General features: G+C 52.4%; 1 protein-coding gene across 1 annotated transcript in view; it reads right to left on the reverse strand.

Moving 5' to 3' along the window:
• GRM7 (glutamate metabotropic receptor 7) overlaps positions 1 to 26,208 on the reverse strand; it is a 190,095-nt gene that overhangs the window by 58,781 nt on the left and 105,106 nt on the right. The window contains exons 3-6 of the mRNA XM_041461946.1: positions 21,591 to 21,732; positions 20,574 to 20,728; positions 8,859 to 8,999; positions 483 to 622 (exon numbers count right to left, since the gene is read on the reverse strand). Coding sequence (XP_041317880.1) covers positions 483 to 622; positions 8,859 to 8,999; positions 20,574 to 20,728; positions 21,591 to 21,732 — 578 coding nt within the window. The remainder of the gene's footprint in view (positions 1 to 482; positions 623 to 8,858; positions 9,000 to 20,573; positions 20,729 to 21,590; positions 21,733 to 26,208) is intronic.

The raw sequence follows: 26,208 nt of genomic DNA on the forward strand, positions 1-26,208 counted from the left end.
AGTGCCAAACCTGCACTGTGGAGCTGTGAGGAAGCAGCAGAGATCCCTGCTGGCTGAAGCCCTGAGTGCCCACGGCCAGGGGAGCAGGGGTGTAGCCATGATATTTTATGAAAAATCCTTTGCTAGGATTTTTCCCTCCTGAGGAGCTGAGGAGCCTCAGGAGAGAAATGTAAACAATAACTGTGTGCTGCTGTGCAATGCAACAGGTACAGCTGGGACTGGTGCATGTTGGTTGTTTCTAATTAATGATTGCCAACCACAGATGCAGCTGCATTGGACTCTGAGAGTCACAAGATTTTGTTAAGCATTCCATTCTTGTTCTTTGCAGCCTTCTGATCAATCTTTTCTCTCTGTTCTTTTAGTATAGTTTTAATGCAGTATTTTAATATAATATATACCATAATATAATAAACCAGCCTTATGAAAATGGAGTCAAGCCTCGTGTCTCCACACACGGGGTGTTACCAGCACAGGGGACTCACGTTGAGCTGCAGGTCGTCTGTCCACTGGCCCACCAGGCGGTAGCCGGGCGTGCTGGTGTTGCTGCTGTGGAACTGGAAGATGTCGTAGCGCCCCGGGGCGTCCCCGTTCTTGTTGAACATCACTGGAGTGCCAGCACTGCCTGGGGGAAGGAAACAAGACAAAATCCAACCACCCAGCACCAAATCTTCACCCAGTCTTTCATCTGAGCTTTCACAGTGGACACACGTTCCAGGCTGAGGCCATCCACCCCATAGCACCCAGAGCAGACCCTCAGGACACTGCCACCAGCCAGCCTGTCACAGATCCATCCCACAGATGGGGATGGAACCCCACAGACCCACATCCCTGCCCTGCCCTGCCCTGCTGCCTGGGAATAAACACAGCCAGCCCAGGTCAGCCTTGCCTCACCCTGCTCTGCCCAGCACCAGAAACACAGGAGGCTTTTCTTCCTCCCCTGCAGCCTGCCTCCCATCTCCCAGTCCTCAGGGAGTTCTCCAGTGAAACCACTGCTGTGAATGTCCCTCTAAATGCTGCTTTCCCCCTCCAGAAAATGGCCCAGCTGCTTCCCAGAGATGCTGTGTCAGAAGCCAGCCCGGGTCTGGTGAGTCTTGACCAGCATCCAGAAGTAGGTACTAAAATAGGAAATTAGCATCCAGAAATAGGTACTAAAATAGGAAATACCAGAAATAGGTACTGGCATCCTCCTCCACAATGTTCTCCATTCCTGTCATGGGAGTTGGGAGAGGACAGAGCAGTCTTGGGAAGAGCACTCCTTGTGCACTCCCTTATTCAGGAAGAGCATTCCTTGTGCACTCCCTTATTCAGGAAGAGCATTCCTTGTGCACTCCCTTTCCTGGGAAGAGCATTCCTTGTGCACTCCCTTATTCAGGAAGAGCATTCCCTGTGCACTCCCTTATCTGAGCTCTGTGGCACTCCCATGGGAGTGTCCTGGGCAGACCCAGAGCAGGACCCTACCCTGAATTAACTTTCTTTACCATGTACTCCAGTGACAAACACGGGCAAGTGCAGGGTGAGAGAGCCCCAGCCCTTCCTGCGTGCTGCCCTGACCCCTGAGCGTGACCTCAGGTGAGCTCTCAGCAGGACACCTGCATTTATTTTAATCACCACAGCACTGGTTGGGAACCTTCCCAAGAGGAGAACTCAGAGCAGTGCCTCATTTCCTCAGAGCTCCAGGAACAACCTTCCAGGGTGACATTTATTTCCAGACATATTAAAATAGGTTTCGGGAGGGTAGAGTAATATTGTGTCAAGATTGAAGATTATGACAATCCTCCAGCATATCTATATTCAAAGCTTCCTCCTCCTGTGTAACTTTTTTTCCCTAAAGCAATGAAAAATCTCTCCTGTTGTAGCACTGAACTTTAAGATTATCGGTTTCTTCATGATTCCCATTCTTCATTGAATTCCAGGGAGTGAAAAAAAGATTTGAAGGAGTGAATTAGCATAGTCTCCATTCTAGCCCTGGTAAATTGTTTCCTGTCTCTCCTACAATCCTCTGAGATCAGATACAAATTCAGTTCAAAGGCTGGTACAGAAATCTCCCACTGAAATCTCTCCTCGCTGGCTCCTTGTGAGAACCAGGCAGATATTTAATTGTCATTACAGATTCATGCAGCCAGAATACATTGGAGTGGAAACACTTAGAGTCAATCAGAAGCAATGGCTGTAATTCCTTGGCTCCTCAGCAAAGGCAGCAAAGTGCTCAATGGGATTTGGCTGATCAGGACTCTTAGGGCTGCTTAGGGTGGGTTAGGCTCAGCTTTGTCACAGCTCACAAGAAAGGGACACCTGGAACGACGGGAGCTCAGGTGAGCTCCCAAAATGCAACACACAGGAAGGTCCAGGGCTGCTGCTCAGGAGGCAGATGGAGGATGGACACCACTGTCACAGCACCCCCAAAGCCAGTGCTGGGACAAACCCTTGGGGGACACAGCCAAGAACTCACTGCAGCCACCTCCAGGGGAGCAGCACCCCAAACCCCCAGCACAGCCACTGAGAGGGACTGGAGATGCCCCTGGCTCCAGCAGGGCAGCACAGCACTGTGGGGTCCCAGCAGAGACCCCCAAGGCACAGCCCCAGTAGGAAGGCACAGCCCCAGCAGGGCACAGCACAGCACTGTGGGGTCCCTGCAGAGACCCCCAAGGCTCAGCCCCAGCAGAGAGCTCACCCATGCTCTGGATGGGGCAGGCAGGAGCCAACGCTGCTTGCAGGGTCTGCGTGAAGTGACCCAGCCAGGCTGGGGAGGGTTGGGATCCACGGAGCAGCTGGGAGAGGGAAGCTCTGCTGACCCCGGGGCAGGGGCAGGCAGAAGTGCCCCTCTCCTGCCTTTGAAGCTGCAGTAATTGGGCTCCAGCCAAGGCTCTGCTCAGCAGGGGCCAGCCCTCCTTAACCCTGGGTGAGGCTCTGGAGCCCTTTCTGTGCCACCTGGCTGCAGGGTCTGTCAGTCCTGGTTTGCATCACTGCAGCGTTCCAGCCTCAGCTCAGGCTCCTTTCATGGCATAATGAAATTAATAAAAAGTGATGTATGAAAACCTCATCGCAGAGAGGAAACAGGCATTTCAGAAATAACCCTTGATCTTCCAATCATTAAAACATGTCATAATTTCACTGGGTTTTGATCATTGAGGATTTATTTTCTTTCTGTTAAGATTTCCCAGATTTTGCTGAGCCCACTAAGCAGTTCAGAACCTGTGTCAGTCTCCAGGCTGCAGCTTCTTGCTCATGCAGAGCTGTGACAATTTAATTCAGTTCCCAACAAAGGAGCTGCCTTCTCCCCACACAGACACAGGGCACTTGACACCTGCAGGAAGCCCTCAAACCCAGACACAATCTGACTGAATTTGCAGGGTTTCGATCTCTTAATCACTGCAAGATGAGGAATGAATTATGGAGAGGAGGACAGGAGTTACACAGGTGTCACCAGCCAGGGTGTTTGGTACCCAGGGCACGTTCATGGCACTTTGGGCACCCAAGGGGCTCCCATGAACAGCATCTCCAGCTTTTCACTGCCAAAACACAGCTGCACTTCAAAACTTCCAGAATTTCACTGTGCGAGCACTTCAGGTTTGAAATCTTCCATATTTTGGGCCTTTTGTCCTCCAGGACACGATCACAAAATACACACTGAGCTCCTCACTCACATCCAGCCTCCCCATCACAGCCTGGCTGCATTGATGGCAGCACCTCTGCAAGGAGGGCAAGGCCCCAAAGCAGGGCCAGCAGGGTGGTCCCAGCTCGGGCCAGGGTGGTCCCAGCCCAGGCCAGGACAAGCAGCATGGTCCCAGCTGCACAGGGCCAAGCAGAGCTGCTCCCCAGCAGGACAATGGCCAGCTCTGGGGCTGGGGACACAGAGCAGCAGAACAGGCCACGCTGCTCCTGTCACACACAGCTGCACCGAGCTCCCACTGCCCCACCTCCCCTGAAGCCCCGGGGAGCAGAGACCTGCCCCAGAGCACCCCTGGCCAGCTCCATGGGGGACAGCAGGGGACAGGGGGTCAGCAGGGGACAGGGGTGTCAGTATTCCCGGAGCTGGATGTGGGCACGGGGCACTGCCGGAGCGGCTCTGGGCACGGATCGCTCCCGGAGCTGGATGTGGGCACGGATCGCTCCCGGAGCTGGATGTGGGCACGGGGCACTGCCGGAGCGGCTCTGGGCACGGATCGCTCCCGGATCCGGTTCTGGGCACGGATCGCTCCCGGAGCGGCTCTGGGCACGGATCGCTCCCGGAGCCGGCTCTGGGCACGGATCGCTCCCGGAGCCGGCTCTGGGCACGGGAGCCTTCATAGCAAGGCACAGCTGGTACTAAAGCCTGGTGTTCTGCTGCAAATCCCGGGCTCTAATTAAAAGTCAAAGCCAGATCAAGGGAAGGAAGAGTCACTTCAGAGAAGCCTCCGAAGGGGCTGCGGAGAACTGAGGAACGTGCCGGCAATTAACGGGCAATTAACGGCACCTCGGGATGCTCCTGCCACTGTCAGCCTTGCTCCCCAGCCCCTCAGAGGTCCTGCCGAAGCCCAGGAGTGCCTGGAAAATGCTGCAGCAGGAGGGAACGTTTGGAGTCCCCGAGCTGACCCCTGGCAAAGCCCCGGGAGCCGATCCTGGGCGGGGAGAGCTCACCCAGGGCACGGAGCGAGCACCTGGGGAAGGGGGGCTGCAGGTGGGAGACCACCGGCAGGCACAGAGCTCCAGGGCAGGATGGGAGAGGTGAACCTAAACATCTGAAATCGCAGGCTCCTGCCCTAACCCCCCTCCGGTCCTCGGGCCACCTGGTCACCTGAACAGGTCAGGGGGCTCTGCAATTAGGCAGCAAACCAAGCAGGATTTTCAGAGCCTGGAATGAGGCACTGCAGGCTGAGAATCAGGAATCTGATTTATTCCTTTCCCCTGAAACTGTCCACTAACTCCCAGGCAGTGCCCAAGGCCAGGTTGGAGCAGCCTGGGACAGTGGGAGGTGTCCCTGCCATGGCAGGGGTGACACTGGGTGGGCTCTAAGGTCCCTTCCAACCCAACCCATTCCAGGATTCCATGATCATTGAGGCACCCTCTACCAAAACCCCCCAGTTTTACATCTCAGCTTCTCTGGAAGCCTTGAAATCCTGCAAACAAGTGAGCAGAAAAAGTGAGTTTCCAGCTGGTGAAGTTCCAGGCAGGATCCTTTTCATTATTCACTCCCTCTCATTGATTACAGAACTTATCAGGATTTCAAGCCCTGACAAGGAAAATGCTTTTAAGTGGTTTCAGCTCTGTAACCAAATGAGCAATGCAGCAGGAATGGATGCCAGGGGAGGGGATCTGGGATTGAAATGCTGCACACAAACACTGATAAGCCACAGCAGGTTCCAGAAGCAGGGCTGGGCACACGCACAGCAGGAGGAAAACCTGCAGCAGTGAAGAGATCTGGGAGAGGAACCCAAGCAAAACACACCTGGAAAAACCCGAGAGGAATGTAACAGCGTCCAAACACGAAAACAGTAAAGGTTTTCAAATCTCAGTAGAATTTCCAAGAACAAGGATGCTTCCCTGTGCTGGAACAGCCACTCAGCTGGGTATTAAACATCAGCTGTGCACAGAAAATCCAGATGTGGAGCCAAATGTAACTGCTCACCCCAAACGTGTCTGAATTTATACACTGGCAGCGTGCTGTCCTTCACCAAAGCACAGGCTGAGTTACCTCCTAAAGAGATTCCACTGCAATTAGAATTTGAACCCAAATGTGAAGCAGCAAAGAACCTGCAGAGCAAATGTTATGATTATGAAATGTTATGAAATGTTGTGGACCAAATATTCTTCAGACTTCAAAGAAAACAGCAAATATCCAAATTAACAGGCCTGGCTGAACAGTGTTCCCTCCAGTTTGTGTCACCCTCCTGCTGCTGCAGTGAGCAGCAAATCAGGCCCAAAGTCCATTTTCAGGCAGGAATAAACCAAAGGTGATGGGCACAATTTTAATTCCAACTTCAACGTTATTGTGGGGAACATTTCCCCCTCCAAGGCTGAGCTGAAGAAGTCAGGCAGAACGTTTTACCACAGGCTCCAGGAACAGCTCCTGTATATGGGAGTATAGGAATTCAATTATTAATTGCTCTGCAGGAGAAGGAAGCTCCCAAAAGGCACGGAGCTCCTCCAGATGAAAGCAGCAGGAGCAGTGCTGTGGGTGCCTCTGGGGAAGGGGCAGGAGAGAACCCCCAGCCCAGACCTCGGGACATCCTGGGGGTCCCACGGAGGGAAGGCTGCAGAACCAACCTAAAAACGGGTGCAGCAAGAAACCATGAGCCCCTCTGTGCTGTCAGAGCAAAACCAGGGAAAGCAAAAACAAACCCCATCTGCACCATTTCTGTTTGTCTTTGAGAACTGCACCATTTCTGCTCCTCTTTGGAACTGCACCATTTCTGTTCCTGTTTGAGAACTGCACCATTTCTGATCATTGAGAACTGCACCATTCCTGCTCCTCTTTGAGAACTGCACCATTTCTGATCATTGAGAACTGCACCATTTCTGTTCCTCTTTGGAACTGCACCATTTCTGCTCCTCTTTGGAACTGCAGCATTTCTGATCATTGAGAACTGCACCATTTCTGCTCCTCTTTGGAACTGCACCATTTCTGTTCCTCTTTGAGAACTGCACCATTTCTGCTCCTCTTTGGAACTGCAGCATTTCTGATCATTGAGAACTGCACCATTTCTGTTCCTCTTTGAGAACTGCACCATTTCTGATCATTGAGAACTGCACCATTTCTGTTCCTGTTTGAACAGAAACCATTCCTGCTCCTCTTTGAGAACTGTATAATTTCTGCTCCTCTTTGAGAAGAAGGTGCTTTTTTGTTGTTTTTTTTTAGCGTGGGGATCTGCAGGAGCCACACAACCCCACGATTTGCTTCAGCAGTGAAGCTGCTGGCACCTGGGACACTCGAACACAACGTGATTTCAGGAGAACACACTTCTGTCCCACGGGTCTGCCACGAGTACCTTGGGGTGTCAGGAGAAGGATGAAACACAAAAGCAGTTTATTGACATGAGCATTTTTTGCCTCCAAAGGATCTATTTGAAGGTGATGACAATCAGTTTAACCCCCCCTTCCTACTCGAGGCTCGAGTGCTCATCATCCTGATTCCTGAGAGACGGAGCAGCCGGGCTGGAGCAGCCGGGCCGGCTCCAGGCACATCCTCACAGGAGATCAACTGCAACAAAGGCAGGGAAAAAAGCTCCAAACCCAGAGTGCTGAGAACAGAGAGGAAGAATCCCACTTGTTCCATCTCTTTCAGATGCCAGCAGTGAGATGCAGGTTTGAGAACTGCTGCTCTCCCTCCTTCATCTCGGCGCAGGCGGCGTTAACGCGCAGAGAGGAGAGGAGAGACGTGCCTGTTCCCAGTGCCTCTGCTTCAGCTCATCCCTCTGCACTCATTGTTATCACCACACAACAGAGGGGATGTGTTAGGAGGAATAAATAGTATCTCTAGGACGATTTTTATGGCATATAATTCACACAGACAGACATCAAAATCCCACTCCATCGGTGCTCGCGCGAGATGAGTTCAGAGACTGCTTCAGCTCCTGAAGAATTAAACACATTTTCAAAGGGTCTCACACAATAGTGCTGCTGAGAACCTGGTGATAGTCATCATTAACAAGAGATTTAATTTAAAGATTGTGGAATGCTCACGGTATCAAACACACAGCTGTTATTTGCACAAGGTGGGATTCGGCAGCTGGGGAAGGGCTGGCAGGAAAATATCAGTGTTCATCCAGCCCCAGCACCATCACACAGCCCTGCCTGGGGGACAGGACAGCCCCAGCCCACCCTGCACAGACACATCCCTGCACACAGGGCTCTGCAAACAGCCTCCCTGACAGCACAGCCCCTGCACACACAGCCCCTGAGGGCTCTGAGGGCTTCTCCACACAAACTCTGTATGTGAAAACAGCTGAGAACCAGGGCTCGAGAGCACCCACAACATGCCAGGGTAAATACTGTAATGGGGAGGAGCAGAGGATGACAAGGAGGCCTCTGTGCAGTGAAATCCCTGCACTGTCACCTGACAAAGCCCTGCAGGACCCAGTAACAGCTCTGCAGGGACAGAATCCCCCAGCCCAGCCTCAGCCACCAGATCTCATTAGAGCCAAAAGCCTTTATCTCAGCACCACCCAGCAATGCCCATGGCATTTCCTGGGGAAAGCAGACCAGCTTTTAAATTTCTCTGCTCACCACAAAGCATTGGATAATGCTCCAACCCAAACCCTCCACACTGCTCTGGGCCAGGATCTGTGTCCAGGAGTGCTGAGCTGCTCCCTGGCACCCAAACTCCCCCCACACCCCTCTGGGTGGGAGCTTTCATCAATTCTCAAAGTAAAACAAATCCTGCCATGAACTGGTTTCCCCTGATGACAACTGAAGGCAATCCTCCCCCATGACCCACTCCAACTGCTGCTGGGAGATCTGCAGGGCTGGGATGGCCATCAAGTGACACCAGCTGTGGCTTCTGTGTCACAGAGGGACATTGTGCCCAACGCTTCTCCAGGCTGTTCTAATCATGGAATCCTGGAATGGGTTGGGTTGGAAGGGACCTCAAATCCCACCCAGTGCCACCCTGCCATGGCAGGGACACCTTCCACTGTCCCAGGCTGCTCCAGCCCCAGTGTCCAACCTGGCCTTGGGCACTGCCAGGGATCCAGGGGCAGCCCCAGCTGCTCTGGGCACCTGTGCCAGGGCTGCCCACCCTGCCAGGGAACAATTCCTTCCTAAATTGTTCCATTCTCCATCTAAAACAAACCAACCCCTCCAGCCGCCCTTCGCTCAAACAAAAGCACTCCTGGTCCCCCATTCCAGAGCACGAGGAGGGGAAGGAAGAGTTCAGTAATTACCTGTGCATTTCCTGTCCGTGTCCTCCTTCTTGGAGCCAGTGATGGTCAGCTTGCAGTTGAAGTTCTCCTCCCAGTACTCTGCAAACCACACGTTCCTCCTGTTGTTCTCCAGGGTGCGAGAGGTGAAATAGGTGTCAAAGCCTGCAGGAGGAGAGGGCAGGGCTAGCTCCTGGCACCCCAAACCCTGCTGTCCTTCCACAGCTCCTGGCACCCCAAACCCTGCTGTTCCCAAGGCAGCTTCCACTGCCATCCCACAGGCCTGCAGGCAGGAGGGGCTGCAGATACACCTTCCATGGAAAGGGGGACCTGCCTGGCACTGCAGCCAAGGATTTCCCTGCTGCAATAGGTGGGGAGAGCCAGGCAGGCTGGCACAGCCAGGATGGAGCAGAGGCTGAGGAAAACCATCTGGCACGGTGAAATTAGCACGACAGCCCTTCCACCAGGGATAAAAATAGCACAAAGCCAGCTGTTTTCAAATTGGAAAGGAGCTGGGAACGGGGTCAGCCCCTGTTCTCCCTGCTCTGTGTGCCAGTGACCCAGCTCTAACCTGTGCTGTCCCAGGCTGAGTCTGCTGCTCTCCACACATCCCCAGCTCTGAAGGCACAGCTCACACCATCTCCAAAGACCAGCAGAAACATCAGCACTGAGGCCTTCCAGAAACAGCCTGAAAGCTAATTCACATTTTAGCTCAGCCTCACCAGCAAATGAGGCAGTTTATTAAAAGCAAAAGTAGGTCCCTGGTCCAAGAGAGGCAGCAGGAGGGTGCCAAGCCCAGAGTACACCCCCGGCCTGAAGGACTGCAAGCAGCCCATGGGAAAATGCAAGAAAACCACCAAGTGGGCTGGGAGAAACCCTCAGGGCTGGGCTGCAGCTTTGCTGAGTCCCTGGGTGCACTCTGTGAGCTCCACTGACTCCCTGCCCTGACTGGGGGCTGCAGCTTGAAACGAAACCTCCCCAGAACGAAATGGATCCAAGTGCAGGAAAGAGAGATCCTGGGGTGGCAGAGCCCCCCATCTCTCCCTGCTCTGTTTTCCTGAGGCAGGGATTCACCTGGGCCTGCCACAGACTGAGTAAATAATTGGTTAGAACTCCTGGGACACCTGGTGTAACTAATTAGTGATTCAGGAACATTTCTGTGCAGTCTCTGGAAGGGCCAGTACTATTTCTCTACCCAAACTCTTCTGTAATTCTATGCTCACCATTTAGAGGATTAAATTTCCTACGGAAAATATTCAGAAAACAGCCAGGTTTTAGGGACACACAACTGAAACTTTTTCCTGTAACGCTGCGTATTTTAGTTTTCCTCCTAATTAAAAGAGCATTTCAAAGGGGATAGCCAGTCCTAGGATCTACAACATCCATATGGCTGGGAGAGAGCACCAATAAACCCTCCCCACGTGCCAAGCTCACTGACCTCTGGGGAAAGTGCTCTATAACTTAATAATGTAAAATCAATGAGTCCTGATAAAACTGTAATAGAATTCCATATGAATTACTCTGAACCTTTACAGATTTAATAACAAATAATAACATTCCCATTGATTGGTTTAATGATCCCTCTGCATTCACAGGCAGGAATATGGATCCCTATTAAAAAGGGAACATTTGTTACCATTCTTTCCCATTGACTGGGACAAGTGGGTGGGTGACAGTGGGATGGGCTCAGGGCTGGACAAAGCCCTGGGCATCTCTCCCTCCTGCAGAGCAGCTCCTGGGAATGCTGCTCCTGGAGCCAAGGTCCTGGAGAGCCCCTCCCAGAGCACCCCTGGACACTGCCCCCCTTCCCAGCCTGGAACAGGAGTCTGGGATGGATGGACACTGCCCTTCCCAGCCTGGAACAGGAATCTGGGATGGATGGACACTGCCCTTCCCAGCCTGGAACAGGAATGTGGGATGGGTTGGGCTTGAAGGACCCTAAATCCCACCCAGTGCCACCCCTGCCATGGCAGGGACACCTCGCACTGTCCCAGGGTGCTCCAGCCCCAGTGTCCAGCCTGGCCTGGGACACTGCCAGGGATTATTTTACCAGCCAGGACTGTTCCCACAGGGCTGTCCTGCAGGTCCATCTGTGCCAGTGGAAATCTCAAATGCTTCTCTCATTTTAGACCCTTTTTTGGAATGAGCCTGACCCGTAACACTCAGGTGAACAAGGCAAACATTCCAACCTCACACCTGGGCCTGTGCTTGGCCCTTCTGACCTGAAAACAGGCAGACAGCTCACACACACGGGGCTGAACTGAGACTGCTGGGCTCGGGGGCTCGGGGGATTCGATGACCCAGCAAAAAACGCTGGATGCTTAAATGCAGAAGCAGGAAAAATCCCTTCTCACCCCTGCTCGTGACCAAGCACTGCACTGGTGTGACAAGATTTAGTGATTCCCCAACATTCTCCATATTTCATACTTTAGCAAATTACTTTTTCAGCAAATACCTCTAAGAGATATAAATAGTTCTTTTATGAGATTTTCCAAATTACAATGAATCTCTTATTACTTCAAATCACTGTGATTTGATTAAATCATTATTTTTACACATAGAAAGATGATACTACCTAAAGGGTTCATTTATTTTCCACCACGGGATAAACACAGACATGAACTCCATTGTGATGAGACAGAGGAAGAAAAGGGGGAGCTGGAGGGGGGAGTGGGGGAAAGGGACAGGATCCCAAACCCTGGGGAAGAGCTGGGCAAGTCCAGCTGAGGGACAGGTACAGCAGCACCAGGAATGCTCTCAGAGCCTCTCGACTGCCAGCCAGGAGATAAACCCTGCTGAGCCCACCCCAAAGCCCAAGGATGGATTTCTGAGTGACCCCTGCCTCTCTGCCTCCCTGTGATGCCATCTCCTGCCTGGGCACGGCTCAGCTCCCTCCAGGGCTGGAAATTGTCCTTGCTCGGGAGGCCAAGGCAGGCTGGGGCTCTGCCAGGGGCACCTCGGGGACTGAGGGGGCTGGATCTGTCACCAGAAGGGTCAGGGGCACACCAGGGACAGGGACAGGGGAGCCTGGCAGCAGGGTTTGTCACCAGAAGGGTCAGGGGCACACCAGGGACAGGGACAGGGGAGCCTGGCAGCAGGGTTTGTCACCAGGAGGGTCAGCAGCACACCAGGGACAGGGATGGGCTGCAGGAAAAGGCAGGTTACCCAGCAAAAGCAGATTTTCCCCTGTGAAATCGAGGTGGAGTCGGGGATCCAGGGCTGGGCTGGCAGCAGCAGCAGGCAAGGGAAGCTCCCAGCACCCCCAGCAAGGGCAGCAGGGGTGGCTGTGAGTCCCACGTGCCACCAGCACAGCAGGAGTTCAGAGGGACTTGTGTCACCTCTGCTTGGCCACTGCACCAGCACACGTGCAAACCGTCCCCTCCATATGTCACAAGGGACTTCAGGGGCTCAGGGCTTATTTAATAAGGAAAATCATTAAGTCCAATTAAACCACAAAATGATTGACCCAGTGCATTTGCCATGTGCCTTGAGTACTCTCATTGTCAGCCAGGTGAGAGCAAATCCAACATATTGACCCAATTCTGCTGGAGCAGGGATGTGATCAGTTTATGATATTTATACTCTTCTGTTTAGTCCCAAGGATGTCCACACTACTGACAGCCAGTTATTTACCCACACAGTAAATCATCACCTGCTATAATTATTGATGCCAAATGAGCTGAAAGCAGCTACTCAAACACTTTTCCAATTTTCCTAGCATTTAACCCAAAGCAGTTTCATTTACTGGCATTAAATCTGGGATAAAAGCATTAGTGGGGAATGACAGCATCAATTTTAGGACTGCAAGTCTCTCTGCAGATTTTATGCTGCTGCCCAGCCACACACTATGAGGTGGTGTTAAGACAGTCTACAGATATTTTTTTGACCTTTTTGCTCGGTAAAAAGGCCATAAAATAAATGATTTCATTAACTTCCATCATGCCATGAAAGTGCTTTGCAGCTGTTTTCTTTTTCAATAATTGCAGATTATAACTGTGCAAAAGGGTTCTTTAGGTGGTGGCACATTTGACTTATTATATCCATGGCATAAATCACATACAGAAGGAATTCCACTCAGGGCAGACCTGGGATTTTGGGCTGTTCTCTTGGGGAAACAGGCAGATATTGGCTGAATGTCCTTTTTACCACGGTCTAAAATGACACAGCTGCAGGAAGATCCTCAGCCAGGGCTGGGTGGGGCAGCCCTGGCAGGAAAGGTTCATTCCCAGGCTGTTATTATTCATTATCCTACATCCCACAGCCCTGAGCACCTCTCACTCCCGTGTGCACAACACCAGCAGCACAAGGCCTGGCTTTGTCTCTCTATTTCCATTTCCAGGGCACAGCCTTAGATATTGGCTGAATGTCCTTTTTACCACGGTCTAAAATGACACAGCTGCAGGAAGATCCTCAGCCAGGGCTGGGTGGGGCAGCCCTGGCAGGAAAGGTTCATTCCCAGGCTGTTATTATTCATTATCCTACATCCCACAGCCCTGAGCACCTCTCACTCCCGTGTGCACAACACCAGCAGCACAAGGCCTGGCTTTGTCTCTCTGTTTCCATTTCCAGGGCACAGCCCCAGCCGGGCTCTGCTGCTGCCCTGGGCTCCTGGGCAGCCTCCCTGGCCATGAGCCCAAAGGACAGACCCAAACCCAGAGCTGCCACATGCTCTGAGAGCTCCAGGCTCCCAAACCACCCAGATTCTGCATTTCTAGCCCAGGGCACCTTCCCAGGCTGGCACAGGTGTGAAATCACCTGGGCTGGTTGCACAGCTCAGCTGAACACTCCACCTCTCCCTCCAAGGGCTCCTGCTGCAGGAATGAACAATGAATGAACAGTTCCTGGGAGCTGCAGGAATGAACAGTTCCTGGAAACTGCAGGAATGAACAGTTCCTGGGAGCTTCAGGAATGAACAATGAATGGGAAGTTCCTGGGAACTGCAGGAATGGACAATGAGTGAACAGTTCCTGGGAGCTGCAGGAATGAACAGTTCCTGGAAACTGCAGGAATGAACAGTTCCTGGGAGCTTCAGGAATGAACAATGAATGAACAGTTCCTGGGAGCTGCAGGAATGAACAATGAATGAACAGTTCCTGGGAGCTGCAGGAATGAACAGTTCCTGGGAGCTTCAGGAATGAACAATGAATGAACAGTTCCTGGGAGCTGCAGGAATGAACAATGAATGAACAGTTCCTGGGAGCTGCAGGAATGAACAATGAATGAACAGTTCCTGGGAGCTGCAGGAATGAACAGTTCCTGGGAGCTTCAGGAATGAACAATGAATGAACAGTTCCTGGGAGCTGTGGGATTTAAGGTCCCTCCCAAGCCACTGGATGTTTCTTCCCACCAGTTTCCCAAGTTGCAGCTTCCACGTCTTTTACCAGAAGCTGCTCCACAGATGGCCTGTTCCATTTTAATAATGCAGAGCAGCAAAAGCCAAGATGCAGGAGGTCAAAATGCAGAACATGAGAGTGCTTTTCTCCCTGCTCAGCAGCCACTGACAAAACACTCGAGCCTCTCCTTAAAAGCAGTTAAACTCCAGTCACTCACTGCATAATTTAAATCAGGGTGAAAATACAGAAATCCCTCTGTGCTGGGATGCAGAGACTGCAGCAACTCCTGGAGACGCTCAACAGGTTAAAACTGTAATAAAGAATTATAATAAAACTAAAATGCACGGGGCTGCTCTGCCCAGCCCGGCTGCACTGAGTCCTTCAGAGTTAAAATTATAATAAAGAGTTATAATAGAATGGAAATGCACGGGGCTGCTCTGCCCAGCCCGGCTGCACTGAGCCCTTCCCACCCAGAGCTGGTTTCCTCCTGTCCCTGTCCCTGTCCCTCCCTGCAGTGTTTCCATGTCAACAGCAGCAAGTGCAGAGTGCCCAGCTCTGTGCAGCCTGGCCCGGGAGTGAAAGCACAGCCAGCTGCACTGCTGGCATGGGGACACTGCTGGGGACACTGCTGGGGACACGAGAGCTCTGCACAGGGCTGCCTCAGGGTGCCTGTCCTGGGCAGCAGGGCACAGCTGGCACAGGGGCTCACCTGTGCAGACCCTGCAGGCACTGCCAGCTCACTGCACATTCCCTGCAGGCAGACATGCCCAAGGAAATGGAAAGGGACCCCTGTGAAATCGAGGTGGAGTTGCAAGATAATTTGTATTCCCCTCTTTTCATACCAACACATTAACCAAATACATTATTTCCATAATGAGGAGATGAACATCTGTGTGGCTTCCCAAAATTTCAAGTGGCAATACTCGAGACAAGTATTCCCTCTTTGGGACTGACACATCAGCATTTCAAATAACTGCCACAACTAAAAATACCATTGAAATTCCAAGGAGGTCAAAGACAGTTCAGGTGTCGTTTAGATTTCAGGTTTTTTAGGTAAAGCAAACCAATTTGATTCCATGAAATTAAATCACCGCAGTGTTGGACTAAATCATTTGTACTTGGGCCTGGGTGAGTGAGGTGCTCAGTGCCAGCCTTGCCAGGAGGGGGAAAGGCAAACACCTGAGGTAGGGTGTGTCACTGGGAACACCTGAAGCAGGCTGTGTCACCAGGAACACGTGAAGCAGGGTGTGTCACCAGGAACACCTGAAGGAGGGTGTGTCACCAGGAACACCTGAAGCAGGGTGTGTCACCAGGAACACCTGAGGCAGGGTGTGTCACTGAGAACACCTGAAGGAGGGTGTGTCACTGAGAACACCTGAAGCAGGGTGTGTCACTGAGAACACCTGAAGCAGCTGTGTCACCAGGAACACCAGAAGCAGGGTGTGTCACTGAGGACACCTGAAGCAGGCTGTGTCACTGAGGACACCAGAAGCAGGGTGTGTCACTGAGGACACCTGAAGGAGGGCTGTGTCACCAGGAACACCTGAAGCAGGTGTGTCACCAGGAACACCTGAAGCAGGCTGTGTCACTGGAAGCTGCTGTGACAGAGCCCAAAGCTCTGGGTCAGGCCCCCATGGCAGCAGAGCAGCCCCAGCTCTGGTGGCTTCACCTCCTCCTGGCTTTGGGACAATAAACCTGCCCAAATCCCCCGAAAACCCAACTGATCCCATTAGATCTGGAATATTCTTCTCTGGAAATTCATGCTCTGGGAAGCAGTAATTAAACAGAGAAGCAGAAAACCAAAGGTGCAAAGGAGGAGGAGGATTCCTGCTTCACACCTGGACTCGACCCCTGACTTGCCAAGGGGCTGGGGGCTGCTGGGCACAGGTGGGCACTGTGGGCAGCCAGAGGAAAGAACCTGGAGAGGGACTCAGCAGTGAAAGCCTGCAGGGAGCTCAGGGAGGTGGCACTGAGGGGACCAGCCCAGTGTCACCCCCTGCCCAGCCAGAGGAGCTGGGGCTGTACCTGAGCCAGGCAGGTGCTATGGGCACTGTGGCAGCACAAGACGGGCTCTAATTAGGCCTCATCATTATTCACAAGCAATTACACCATCCTCCTTCCAGCAGCAATAATCAGTCTGAGGCCCCTGAGTCGCTTCCTTCCCAGCAGATCTGGCAGAATTACCTTTGGAAGGTGGCACAGACCAGGAGCAGCCCCTGCTGAGCCCCACGGAGCTGGGAGTGCCCTCCCAGAGGGGTTTCCTGGCCTTTTTCCTGCTGTGCTGTTCCACTCTGCATGGATCTGGATCTGCTGGAGACACAGGGCTGTGTCTGAGCCCCAGCCATGGATCTGGATCTGCTGGAGACACAGGGCTGTGTTTGGGCAGCCCATGGATCTGGATCTGCTGGAGACACAGGGCTGTGTTTGAGCAGCTAGGAAGGGCTGAGGGCAGCACATCATTCCCAAGGAACATTCCAGGGAAAAAAGAACCCTGAGCTCCTTCCCTCTGGCACTCAGGGGCTGTGAGGGTAAAACTCTTCAGAGCCCTAAGAAAGGAGGGAGTTTCATTCTCAGTTTTGCCTAAGTCAATACTCTTCCATGTTTTTTTCCAGAGTCCATATTGCCCAAATAAAAAAGGAGTAAACCAGCTCTTGTTGGAAATGAACACAAAATGGGATTCACATCTCTTTGGAAGACAAACAACTGAAGATTCCAGGGACAGTTTTGCTGGTTTGCAGCGCTTGCAGCTTTTAATTTTTTAAATACACAGACTCATCCCTGTGCTGGATTTGAGCAATCCCTCAACCTTCTCCTCCAGAGCTTCACAGACTCCAGCCTCAGCCCCATGCCCAGCCTCTGGAACTGAACCATGAATCTGAAATCTATCTGAATCCCACTGCTCACTTGCAGCAATTCTGAGCTCAGACAGTAAAGACTGCTTTTCTCCACATCAGCAAAGCTTCTGCCAGACTTTCTAAATAATTCAGACCAAATCTCTGTCCTATCCTCTGTGTCTCTCCTCCAGCTGCTCCCCTCCCTGGGAGCTGGGGTCCATGGAGCAGACAGAGCACACTCCTGAGGAAGGGCAGGAGGAGCCTTCCCGAGGAAAACCTGAGAGGAAAGCCCCGAGCTGTGCAGTGCTCAGTGCAGCACCGAGTGCCACAGCTGGAACTGCCCAGCCCAACAAACCCTGCACAGCACAGGGCAGGACCGGGGGGAGGAAGAGCTGAGCACATCCCTCACAATTTCTGCGGCTCAGGATGAGGCTTGGGAATCTCTGGTGTCAGCAGGGCCCAGCTCAGAGCACCAAGGAGCAGGGCACAGCATCCTGCTGCCACAGCTGCTCTGTGAACTGACAAACAAACAAATAAATAAATACATCCAACCTCCTCTTTGTCCTCTGAAAGCCTCTCCAAGCCTTTCGTGCTCCCTGTACCTGGCTGGGCTGGCACTGGAGCGTGTTCCCACCTTGCCAAGGAGTGATTCCTCTTTCATGTGCACTTCTCTGGCTCACTGTCTACTGCAATTATGCAAATAAAATGCAACTTCATCCTTTCAGCATAATTACATCAAACACAATCAGGCTATATTAAGACTGACTTAAGATGAATGAATTCAGTTCATCTAATGATTTCCTAAATCCCCCCCATGGGACTGTGGCAAAGAAAATTCTGTCCCAAGAGTGGCATCAAGTACCAAGACAAATAAGTGTGGATCTGGGGCCTGATCCTACAAAAAGCCAAACACTTTAGGCCCCCTCTGGAGTCACAGGCTGCTGGGACATCCCCAGTGCCAGGGAAGCAGGAACATCAGCTGGTACCTGTGTGCAGAGCTGTCAAACCCCAGCACACCTGCACCTCACACCTGGAATTTGAACTGAAGTCACCGCTGGGAGTGAAGAATAATTTGAAAAATGCCTTTTTTTTTTCTGACCAGTGAGGGTTTCAGTTTATGACCCGTGTGAGGAGCAGCTCTGCAGACAAACCCTGCTGCTCCAAGAGCGCCGTGCACCCCTGAGCTCGCAGGCACATCCCCTCCTGTGCAGCTGGAGGCTCCTGGCTGGGCAGCCACACAGGATTCCCTTTCCTGTGCCAGAGGCAGGGTCAAGATTCAGGTCAAGGCACACGAGCTGCAGTGCCCTCTCTGCTTCCAGCAAGGTTTCTTAGGAACCTTCTTCCACCATATCCCAAATACCACTCCAGACAGCGATAAAAGGAAAGGGGAAAAGAAAAGAGGTGATTTTGAGGAGTAAAACAAGGGCAAGCCCCTCATTCCTGACTCTAACACAGAGCTCATGACTCTAACACAGAGCTCTCAGTGAATGCAGAGGGAATTGAGCTGTGCCCTGCCCTGGAGCCCTGGGATGCTGCTTGGGAAGGAGCTGGGCTCTGCTCAGGCTCTGAGCTCAGCCTGCTCCTGCAGCCTGGTTCCTTCAGCCTGCAGGGAAAAACAAGGTGCTTTATTTTTTATTCTATGCCCTCACCAAAAGCTATGCACTGCTGAACTTTAGATGTTCATTTCTGGATGATGAAAGAATGACATTAAAATGTCCAATTCCTTTCTCTGGGTCTCGTGGCCAAACATCAGAATTCAACAATTCAAAGGGCAGAAAGGAAACCAGAACAACCTCCAGCAGCTTGGGCAGGAGGAAGGCAGCAATCCCAAGGGCTCAGGGCTTCCCTGGGCATGGAAACACCAAAGCCTGGGGGTTCCTGACACGTCCACTGGCTGTTCTCCTGGGGCAAGGGACAGAAATGGGATCAGCTTGGAAGGGAATGTGGGAGCTGAACTGCTCCAGCAGCCCTGGGATGAGCTCTGCTCCCTGAACCCCCTCCAGCCCGTGCCAGCAGGAGCAGGTGGCACATCCAGATGGCATCTGGGGACAGCTGGACGGGGCTGGGGAGGACAGAAGGCAGCCTGAGCCCCTGGAGGGGCCAGGGAGCAGCAGGAGCCCTCTGCTCTGCACAGGGACCCTCACCCTGCCCCGCACAGCTCCCACCCTGCCCGAGGCTCTTCTCCCCAGGAAGGAGCACACAGCCCCCAAAGGAGTGTCTGCTCCTGAAGGACACCTCGGGCACAGAGATTTGCAAAATGTAATTCAGGCACCAAGGAATCCCCCAGCCTGTGTGGCCACGAGTGCAAAAGGCACCCAGGCTACGTCAGGCACTTCTCCACTGAACGAGGAGATACTTGCAGGCTCAATAAACACAATTTTTTTGCAGATACACCAAATACACTGCTATTCCTACCTCTAACTTAACTGACTTTCTACACCTGAACTCTCCCACACTGCCATCCTCAGTCACTGCGTCCAAAACCCCCTCGTGCCTCCCATGAGGGGTTTGTGTAACATAAAAGGAAAATATTTCAAAACAAACAAACGTGGGAAGTTTTTGTTTCTGTCTACTGTTGACAGAATTTTCGTTTCTGTGTCAGAAACCCTCAGGGATGAATACAGACAGTGTGAAAAGCTTATTAAAATATCCTGCTTTTCAGAAACAAACCACTTCATTGTCTGTCAACTTTCTGTATTTACGGAGAAATAACATCCAAGAGTGCCTTGGGGGGCTAGAAATGTAAAAGAATGAAGCAGATGATCTACCTGAGAGGAATAACTGATGAGCAGGGAGTGCAGGCACAGGAAAAAATGCAAATATTTGGTTTTCCAGGGAGTGAAGACAGCAGAACCCATTTTAAAGTGGGCAGGGGTTTGAGGACCGGGCCAGCAGAGGAGTTGGGTTTCTCTGCTCAGTGCCTCCCCTGGAAATGACTTTTCATCCCTGTCCCAGAGAACACAGACTGACCAGCCTCGCTGCTGCCCAGGGGAAGCCACGTGGATGCTGAAGCATCTTTACCCACAAGAGGATCAACAAACTGAGGTCAGATCAGAAAACAAACACTTGAGAGCACAAAGGAAAGCTGAGAAAGAAAAGGGTTCAGCAAAATGAGCTTCCCTAAATTTGCCATACACGCACATCTGTACAGGTGTGGATATTTCTGAAGCACACAAGCAGTATGGATAAATACAGCGCTTGATCTGAAATAAACGTTCAGCTGAGTTTAAATGGAAACCACTGATGGAAAATGAAGTTTTAGTCCTTCAGTAGAAAACTTGTCCCCTGTTTCAGAGAGCAGACCCGCGTGCCGAGAGGCTCCCTCCTGAGTGCAGGTCCAGACCAGCTGGGCTTTCCTTCCCAGGGACAAAGCCCTGTCACACCCTCCCACGCTCTGAGACCAGGGCTCTGACCAGCAGCTGCTGACAGCTCCTCAGCTGGGAAACAGCCTCGAGCTTCCAGGTGAGAATGCAGGGAGACATCAGGAGCCGGGCCGCGTTCAGGTGCTGACAGCGTGTGTGCCGGGGGCAGCAGGAGCAGGGACAGGGACAGGGACAGGGACAGGCTCTTACCCTCGATGGTGGCTCTCTTGGGCAGGATGGTGATGGCTCCCTCGGCCACGTCCTCCTGCTGCAGCAGCGGGCTCACCTTGGAGCCCCAGGTGTCCGAGCCCACCCACAGGAAATGTCCCACCTGATCTGCCCTCTTGGCAGCCGCCAGGACCTGCCTGTGGAGAGGAAAGTTTGGTTTGCAAAGGGGATCCACCGGCACCTGGAGCTGCTCCAGGGAAGCGGGGGGCTCAGAGGTCTCCCCAGCCTCACTGAGGCTGTGGTGAGGAGGAGTAGCACGTTCCTGACCCAGCAGAGCTCAGGGGCTGGGACACTCGCTATCACCAGGGCTCTGGGCAGCCTGGGCCAGAGAAGGGTGGGACTGGGTGGTCTCCAAAGGTCCTTCCCAACCCAAACCATCCCATGATCCATGCAGCACCAATGGGACTTCTCTTTAAATTCACCCTACATCCCACAACTGAATTATTGATTCCACTAAAACTTAGAGTTTTTCCATTGGCTTTACTGAAACTTTTCCCTAAATTCTTTTTGTCTCGTTTTGTGGGACCAGGCCTCTCAGCAACTGATGATTCCATCACAATTTTAAGCTAATTTCAAATTCTGGAGCCAGAATATGCAAGTGAATAATGAAATATAAAATATTCTTTGTGTTATTTTATGAGCCCATTCCATGTGGTTTAACCTTGAGCATCCAAGTCACTTTATCACTATTAACTTTCATTTGCCATAAAATAGACTGAATTAATGAACTCCACTGAGTCGAACGAGCCTGGAGAGGGGGGCGTGTTCGTAATTCCTCTGAGAGGAAAGGTCAGCTCTGCCACCCAACAGGAGCATGGAAAAGCTCCAGGAAAAGCTCCCAGAGCCTGGTCCCCATTCTCCAGCACAGCCTGGGCACCCACGAGCCGGGCAGCAGCAGTGCCCGGTGCTTCCCCCCACTCCCAGCTCCACACGTGGCTCCAGCACAGCCTTTCCCTGGCTCCCCCTCCCCAGCAGAGCCCAGGCAGGGCCCAGCCCCACCTGATGTCCTCGTCGTGGGCGAAGATGACGATGGCCCTGGCGTTGGGGGTCTCCAGCAGCTGCCGGATGATCCTGTCGAAGTCGATGCTCTTGTCCTTGCGGTCCTGGGGGATCTTCAGGGACTGGGCGATGCAGAGCCCACCTGTGCCACAGAGCAGAGCACAAAGGCACCTTCAGGGGAGGGCAGGCAAATGTCAGAGAGCCCAGCAAAGGCAGTGGGGAAGGCACGGCCCAAAGGGAGCCTGGGAGGGGAGGAGGCTCCCCAGGAGCACTGCCCTTCCAGCATCCATGGCCAGATCCCGAGGGATCCACGCAATTCCTGCTCTGACAGCACAGCCTGCAGGGCTGGCAGGGTCAGGGACTACACACACTGTGCCCAGCCCACTGCAGAACAGCAAAACAAGCAAAGAAATGGGCAGGGGAAGGGTGAAAAGGAGAGGAATTGAAACAGGAAACAAGAGCAACCTGAACGAGCCTGAACTGATGAACAAACCCCAAAAACAACGGGCTGAGAGGCAGAAGGTACTGAAGGGTGTTGGGCAGGTTTATCTCACTGAAGGGCTGAGAATCTTTTTGATTTTACAACTTGAGGGCTACTGGGGGAAAATGCCTCCAGTGGAATGAGTTACCTGGCACAGGAACAGCCAAAGCTGACATATTGGCTAAACCCACACTGGGCAAGAAAATCCCTGTTTGTTCAAGGGCCCACCACCAAACAGGATGGAGAGACACAAACTGTGAAGCCTCAAGGTAAAGTCTGTGAAAGGCACTCCTCATAAACACCAGGGAACACAGCAAAGAGCATCAGCACAGCCACAGGTACCTGCAGCCAGACCAAAACCCACCCACTTTCAGCACAGTTCCCACAGTACAGCTGTCTAGTCTGTTTTAGAAAAAAAAGAATTAAAAAACCCCCCATCTCCACTGACATTCTGGTTGCTGCTGGCAGATGAAAACACAACTTTTGCCTTAATTATTTTGTTTCTCAGTAGTAATCACTTTCATCTTTTACAGCATCTTTGATACCAACCTGCTCACCACAGTGCACAGTGCGTTAATTAATAACGTATCAGAGCTCTTAATAAAAACCAGCAGTGGGGATGAGTTAATTAAAAGGCAGCAGGACAAGGGAGAGATTCACAGATAGGCTTTAAAACCCAGATTTGAAAGTCCTGGTAATTGAAGCACTGGAGAAGGTGCTGGAGGGTGAAGGACCTGGAGGAGGAGGAGGAGGCTCAGCCCCGGAGCATCCTCCTCCTCCCAGGGCAAAGCAAACCCCGAGAGAAGCACGGGACAGCTGGGAAAACCAAACTCCTGCTTGGAAATGGTGAGCTGCAGCTCCTGTGCCCGTCCCTGAGCCCCTCACAAAGCAGGGCAGCCTCGCTTCCCCTGACTTTTGACAGAGAGAAGCGGAGCTGCAGCTGCCTGAAGGCAAAGGGGCTCTGCTGGGCCGGCTGCTCCAAAGGGAAAACCTGTGCTTCAGAGGGGAGGAATGAAACAGTGAACAGGAAGAGAATAAAGGAGAATAATAACCCCCAAGTTTTTCTCTGACTCACATAAAACATTTCATTTTGTTTTGCAATGATCACAACCTGAACTTTCCGCAACTTTTTTTTCCCCTTTAAAAGCAAACACTACTGAGTTTTAAAAATGAACTTAATTTTAAATGAAGATTGAAAGTCTCACTGCCAGCGGGTTCAGAAATCTGAGCAGTTTTACATGCTCTTTCTATTTTCCCCAGTCAAAATTAGACAGAATGAACCCAAGGCCACAAGCAGTGTTCTCCAGCTCTCCCAAAATGTCCCACTTGGCAGGGATCCCACAGGCAGGGCGAGAGCTTTCCCAAAAGCAGCAGATGCCATGGTGCCCTGCTGGCCTTGGCACCACCTCTGCTCACAGGAGTTCAGGAGAAAAGGCAAGGAGGAATTAGGGATGAATGGCAAATATCAGTGTGCCCTTTGTCACCCCCTGGCACGCAGAGTGCACGGGGAATTGGGTGTCTGTTGTCCAAAGGGCACAGTGGAGTAAGTTCAGCTTTCACATCCTCATCCCACCTTCCACCACAACAGGAAACATGTGCACAGTTATTGAAACTGTCAGGTTAATTCACAGCACTTCTGAGGGAAAAACCTCTGAGGGAATTAGGTGGTAAAAACATGAAAGCTGCAAATTCAGGATCTTGTCACAGGACTCCTGCAGTAATTCATTACCCCTGGTGGCCTGGAGAAGTGACAAATGCTCCAAGCAGCACAAAGTGCCTGGCAAGGGATGAGAGCCTGGCAGCCACGGACAGCCCAGGACTGAGCAGGGGCTGCTCTGCCACGTCCAGAGCCCGTCCAGGTCCCTGGGGGTGTCCAGGGCCAGGCTGGACCGGGCTTGGAGCAGCCTGGGGCAGTGGGAGCTGTCCCACCACGGCAGAAGTGTGGAACAAGAAGATCCTTAAGGTGCCTCCCCACCCAAACCATTATGGATGGGATTTGTGGATCCCACACCACGAACCAACCAACACTCGGGCTGCTGGGATAAAGGGTCCCTGCTCGGGGCCCACCCACCCACTGTGCAGTGAGAGGCACAGCACAAACCCTCCGGGGGATGAGCACATGATGGTTTTGTTTTCCCTGGGAATGCCAGTGCTGTGTCAGAGCCTGGCACAGAGGTCAGGGGGCAGCCAGAACCCAAACCAGCAGGGATCACAGGGGCTGGGGACACAGCAGAGCCTGAGCTGTGGCCTGGACTGTGCCCTGGCTGCTCCTGCCAGCCCTGAGCTGTGCCCTGGACTGTGCCCTGACTGCTCCTGAGCCATGCCCTGCCGTCCCTGAGCCATGCCCTGGCTGATCCTGCCATCCCTGAGCTGTGCCATGGCTGCTCCTGAGCCATGCCCTGAGCCACAGCCTGAGCTGTGCCCTGCCAGCCCTGAGCCGTGCCCTGCCAGCCCTGAGCCATGCCAGGCTGCTCCTGCCATCCCTGAGCCATGCCCTGAGCCATGCCCTGCCATCCCTGCTCCGTGCCCTGAGCCATGCCAGGCTGCTCCTGCCGTCCCTGCCCCGTGCCCTGGCGGGCAGAGCCCCGGGCAGGGCTCTCTGCAGGCCCCAGCAGCGCCGGGGATCCGGGGCTGGCAGGGCAGCGCTGCTCCAGCAGCCGTGGTTACCCATGGCTGGCCGCTCTTTGGGCACTGCTACAACACCAACTACTTTATTCTGCTGCCCTGAAATTCTCCAGGAGCTGCTTTTCTTATCACCACTTAACTGGGTTATCAGGTAGCAAAAGGGACAATTTAACACTTTATCAGCTGGTTTATCTGCACAGATCCTTTCGGGGGGAATCACTTTTGGCAACACTGAAAACATCACGTCACAAAGTTATGTTGGTGCTGATGATTATTAAAAGGAACTCTCAATTAATTTGATTAATACATCCCTTTAAAATCAGCAGCTGCCAGGAGCTGCCTCCTGGGTGTTTATCAGAGCTCTGGGAACAACAGGCAAAGCCCCTGGCCCAGCTCAGCTCCTCCTCCCTGGCAGCAATTCCAGGAGCTCCCTCACTGCACACCAGCACAGCAAACACCCAACAAGGAGATTTTAACCATGGAGTGTGGGGAGGGGTGAGAAAAGCTCAGGTAAGTACAGATGGTACCAAGACTTTGTGATGCAAACAATAAAAATTAAAACCAATAAAAATGAAAAGTCTCCAAGTGCAGGAGAGCTCTGATCCCTCAGAGACCCTGCCAGGGAGCTGCTGTGGCCCCACGATGCTCCAACAGGCAGGACCCCCACCACACAAGGAGAAATAAATCAAACACTTTAACTGGAGTCTGGGGGAGCCAAAGGAGGGGAATTAACCAGGGAAGAAATGAAATAAACCTCAAAGGCACACAGGAGGTTTTTCCATTTCGTTGTACACTTTCTATCCCACTGCTGGGTTCTGGCATTTCCTGCCATTCCCTGCACATACAATTTAAGAGCTGCAATGAATTTGACTTGTAAACCTCCTGTATTCTGCAGATGAGACACCAGTGGCAGTGACGCTGAAAATGGAGTTTCGAGAAGTCAGGATCCTCCCCATGTGAAAACCTGGATAGCACAACTGAGGAGAGCTCCCTGATAAAGCAGAATCACATCCCAAAGAGCCAGAATGACAAAAGATCATTTTACAGTCCTGAAATGCAGCTGGGGCTGCCCCAAACTCCTCAGCAGGGACAGAGTTGTTCAAAGAACTGACACAAACCCACCAAATCCTCAAAGGCTGGAATCATCTGAGACTCACACGTGGCTCTGCTGCAGCAGCCACCTCCCAGGGAGGGGTTCAGGGCCAGGCTTTGCTTTATGTTTGACCAAAAACCAGAATGGACCCACGTTCCAGGACCTGCCACCAGCCTCACAAGAAACAATCAGACCTTCAGGAAGTGATTCGAGTGTAGGAACAGTTCCAGTCCATTCCCCAACCTGCAAATTCACAATAAAACAAGTGAACAAAGTGATCCTGGGTGATCAATGTTCCCTGTCCCACCATGGCACAAGGTGCCACCAGCGTGGGGGCTCACCAGGGGCTGCCCTGATCCCAGGGATTTATCCAAGGCATGAGGAAGGGGTGCAGAGCCCAGGGGATCTGCCCCAGCTCC

The sequence above is a fragment of the Pyrgilauda ruficollis genome, unplaced genomic scaffold (assembly GCF_017590135.1).
Source record: "Pyrgilauda ruficollis isolate IOZ18807 unplaced genomic scaffold, ASM1759013v1 scaffold10, whole genome shotgun sequence".
Classification (NCBI taxonomy): Eukaryota; Metazoa; Chordata; class Aves; order Passeriformes; family Passeridae; genus Pyrgilauda; species Pyrgilauda ruficollis.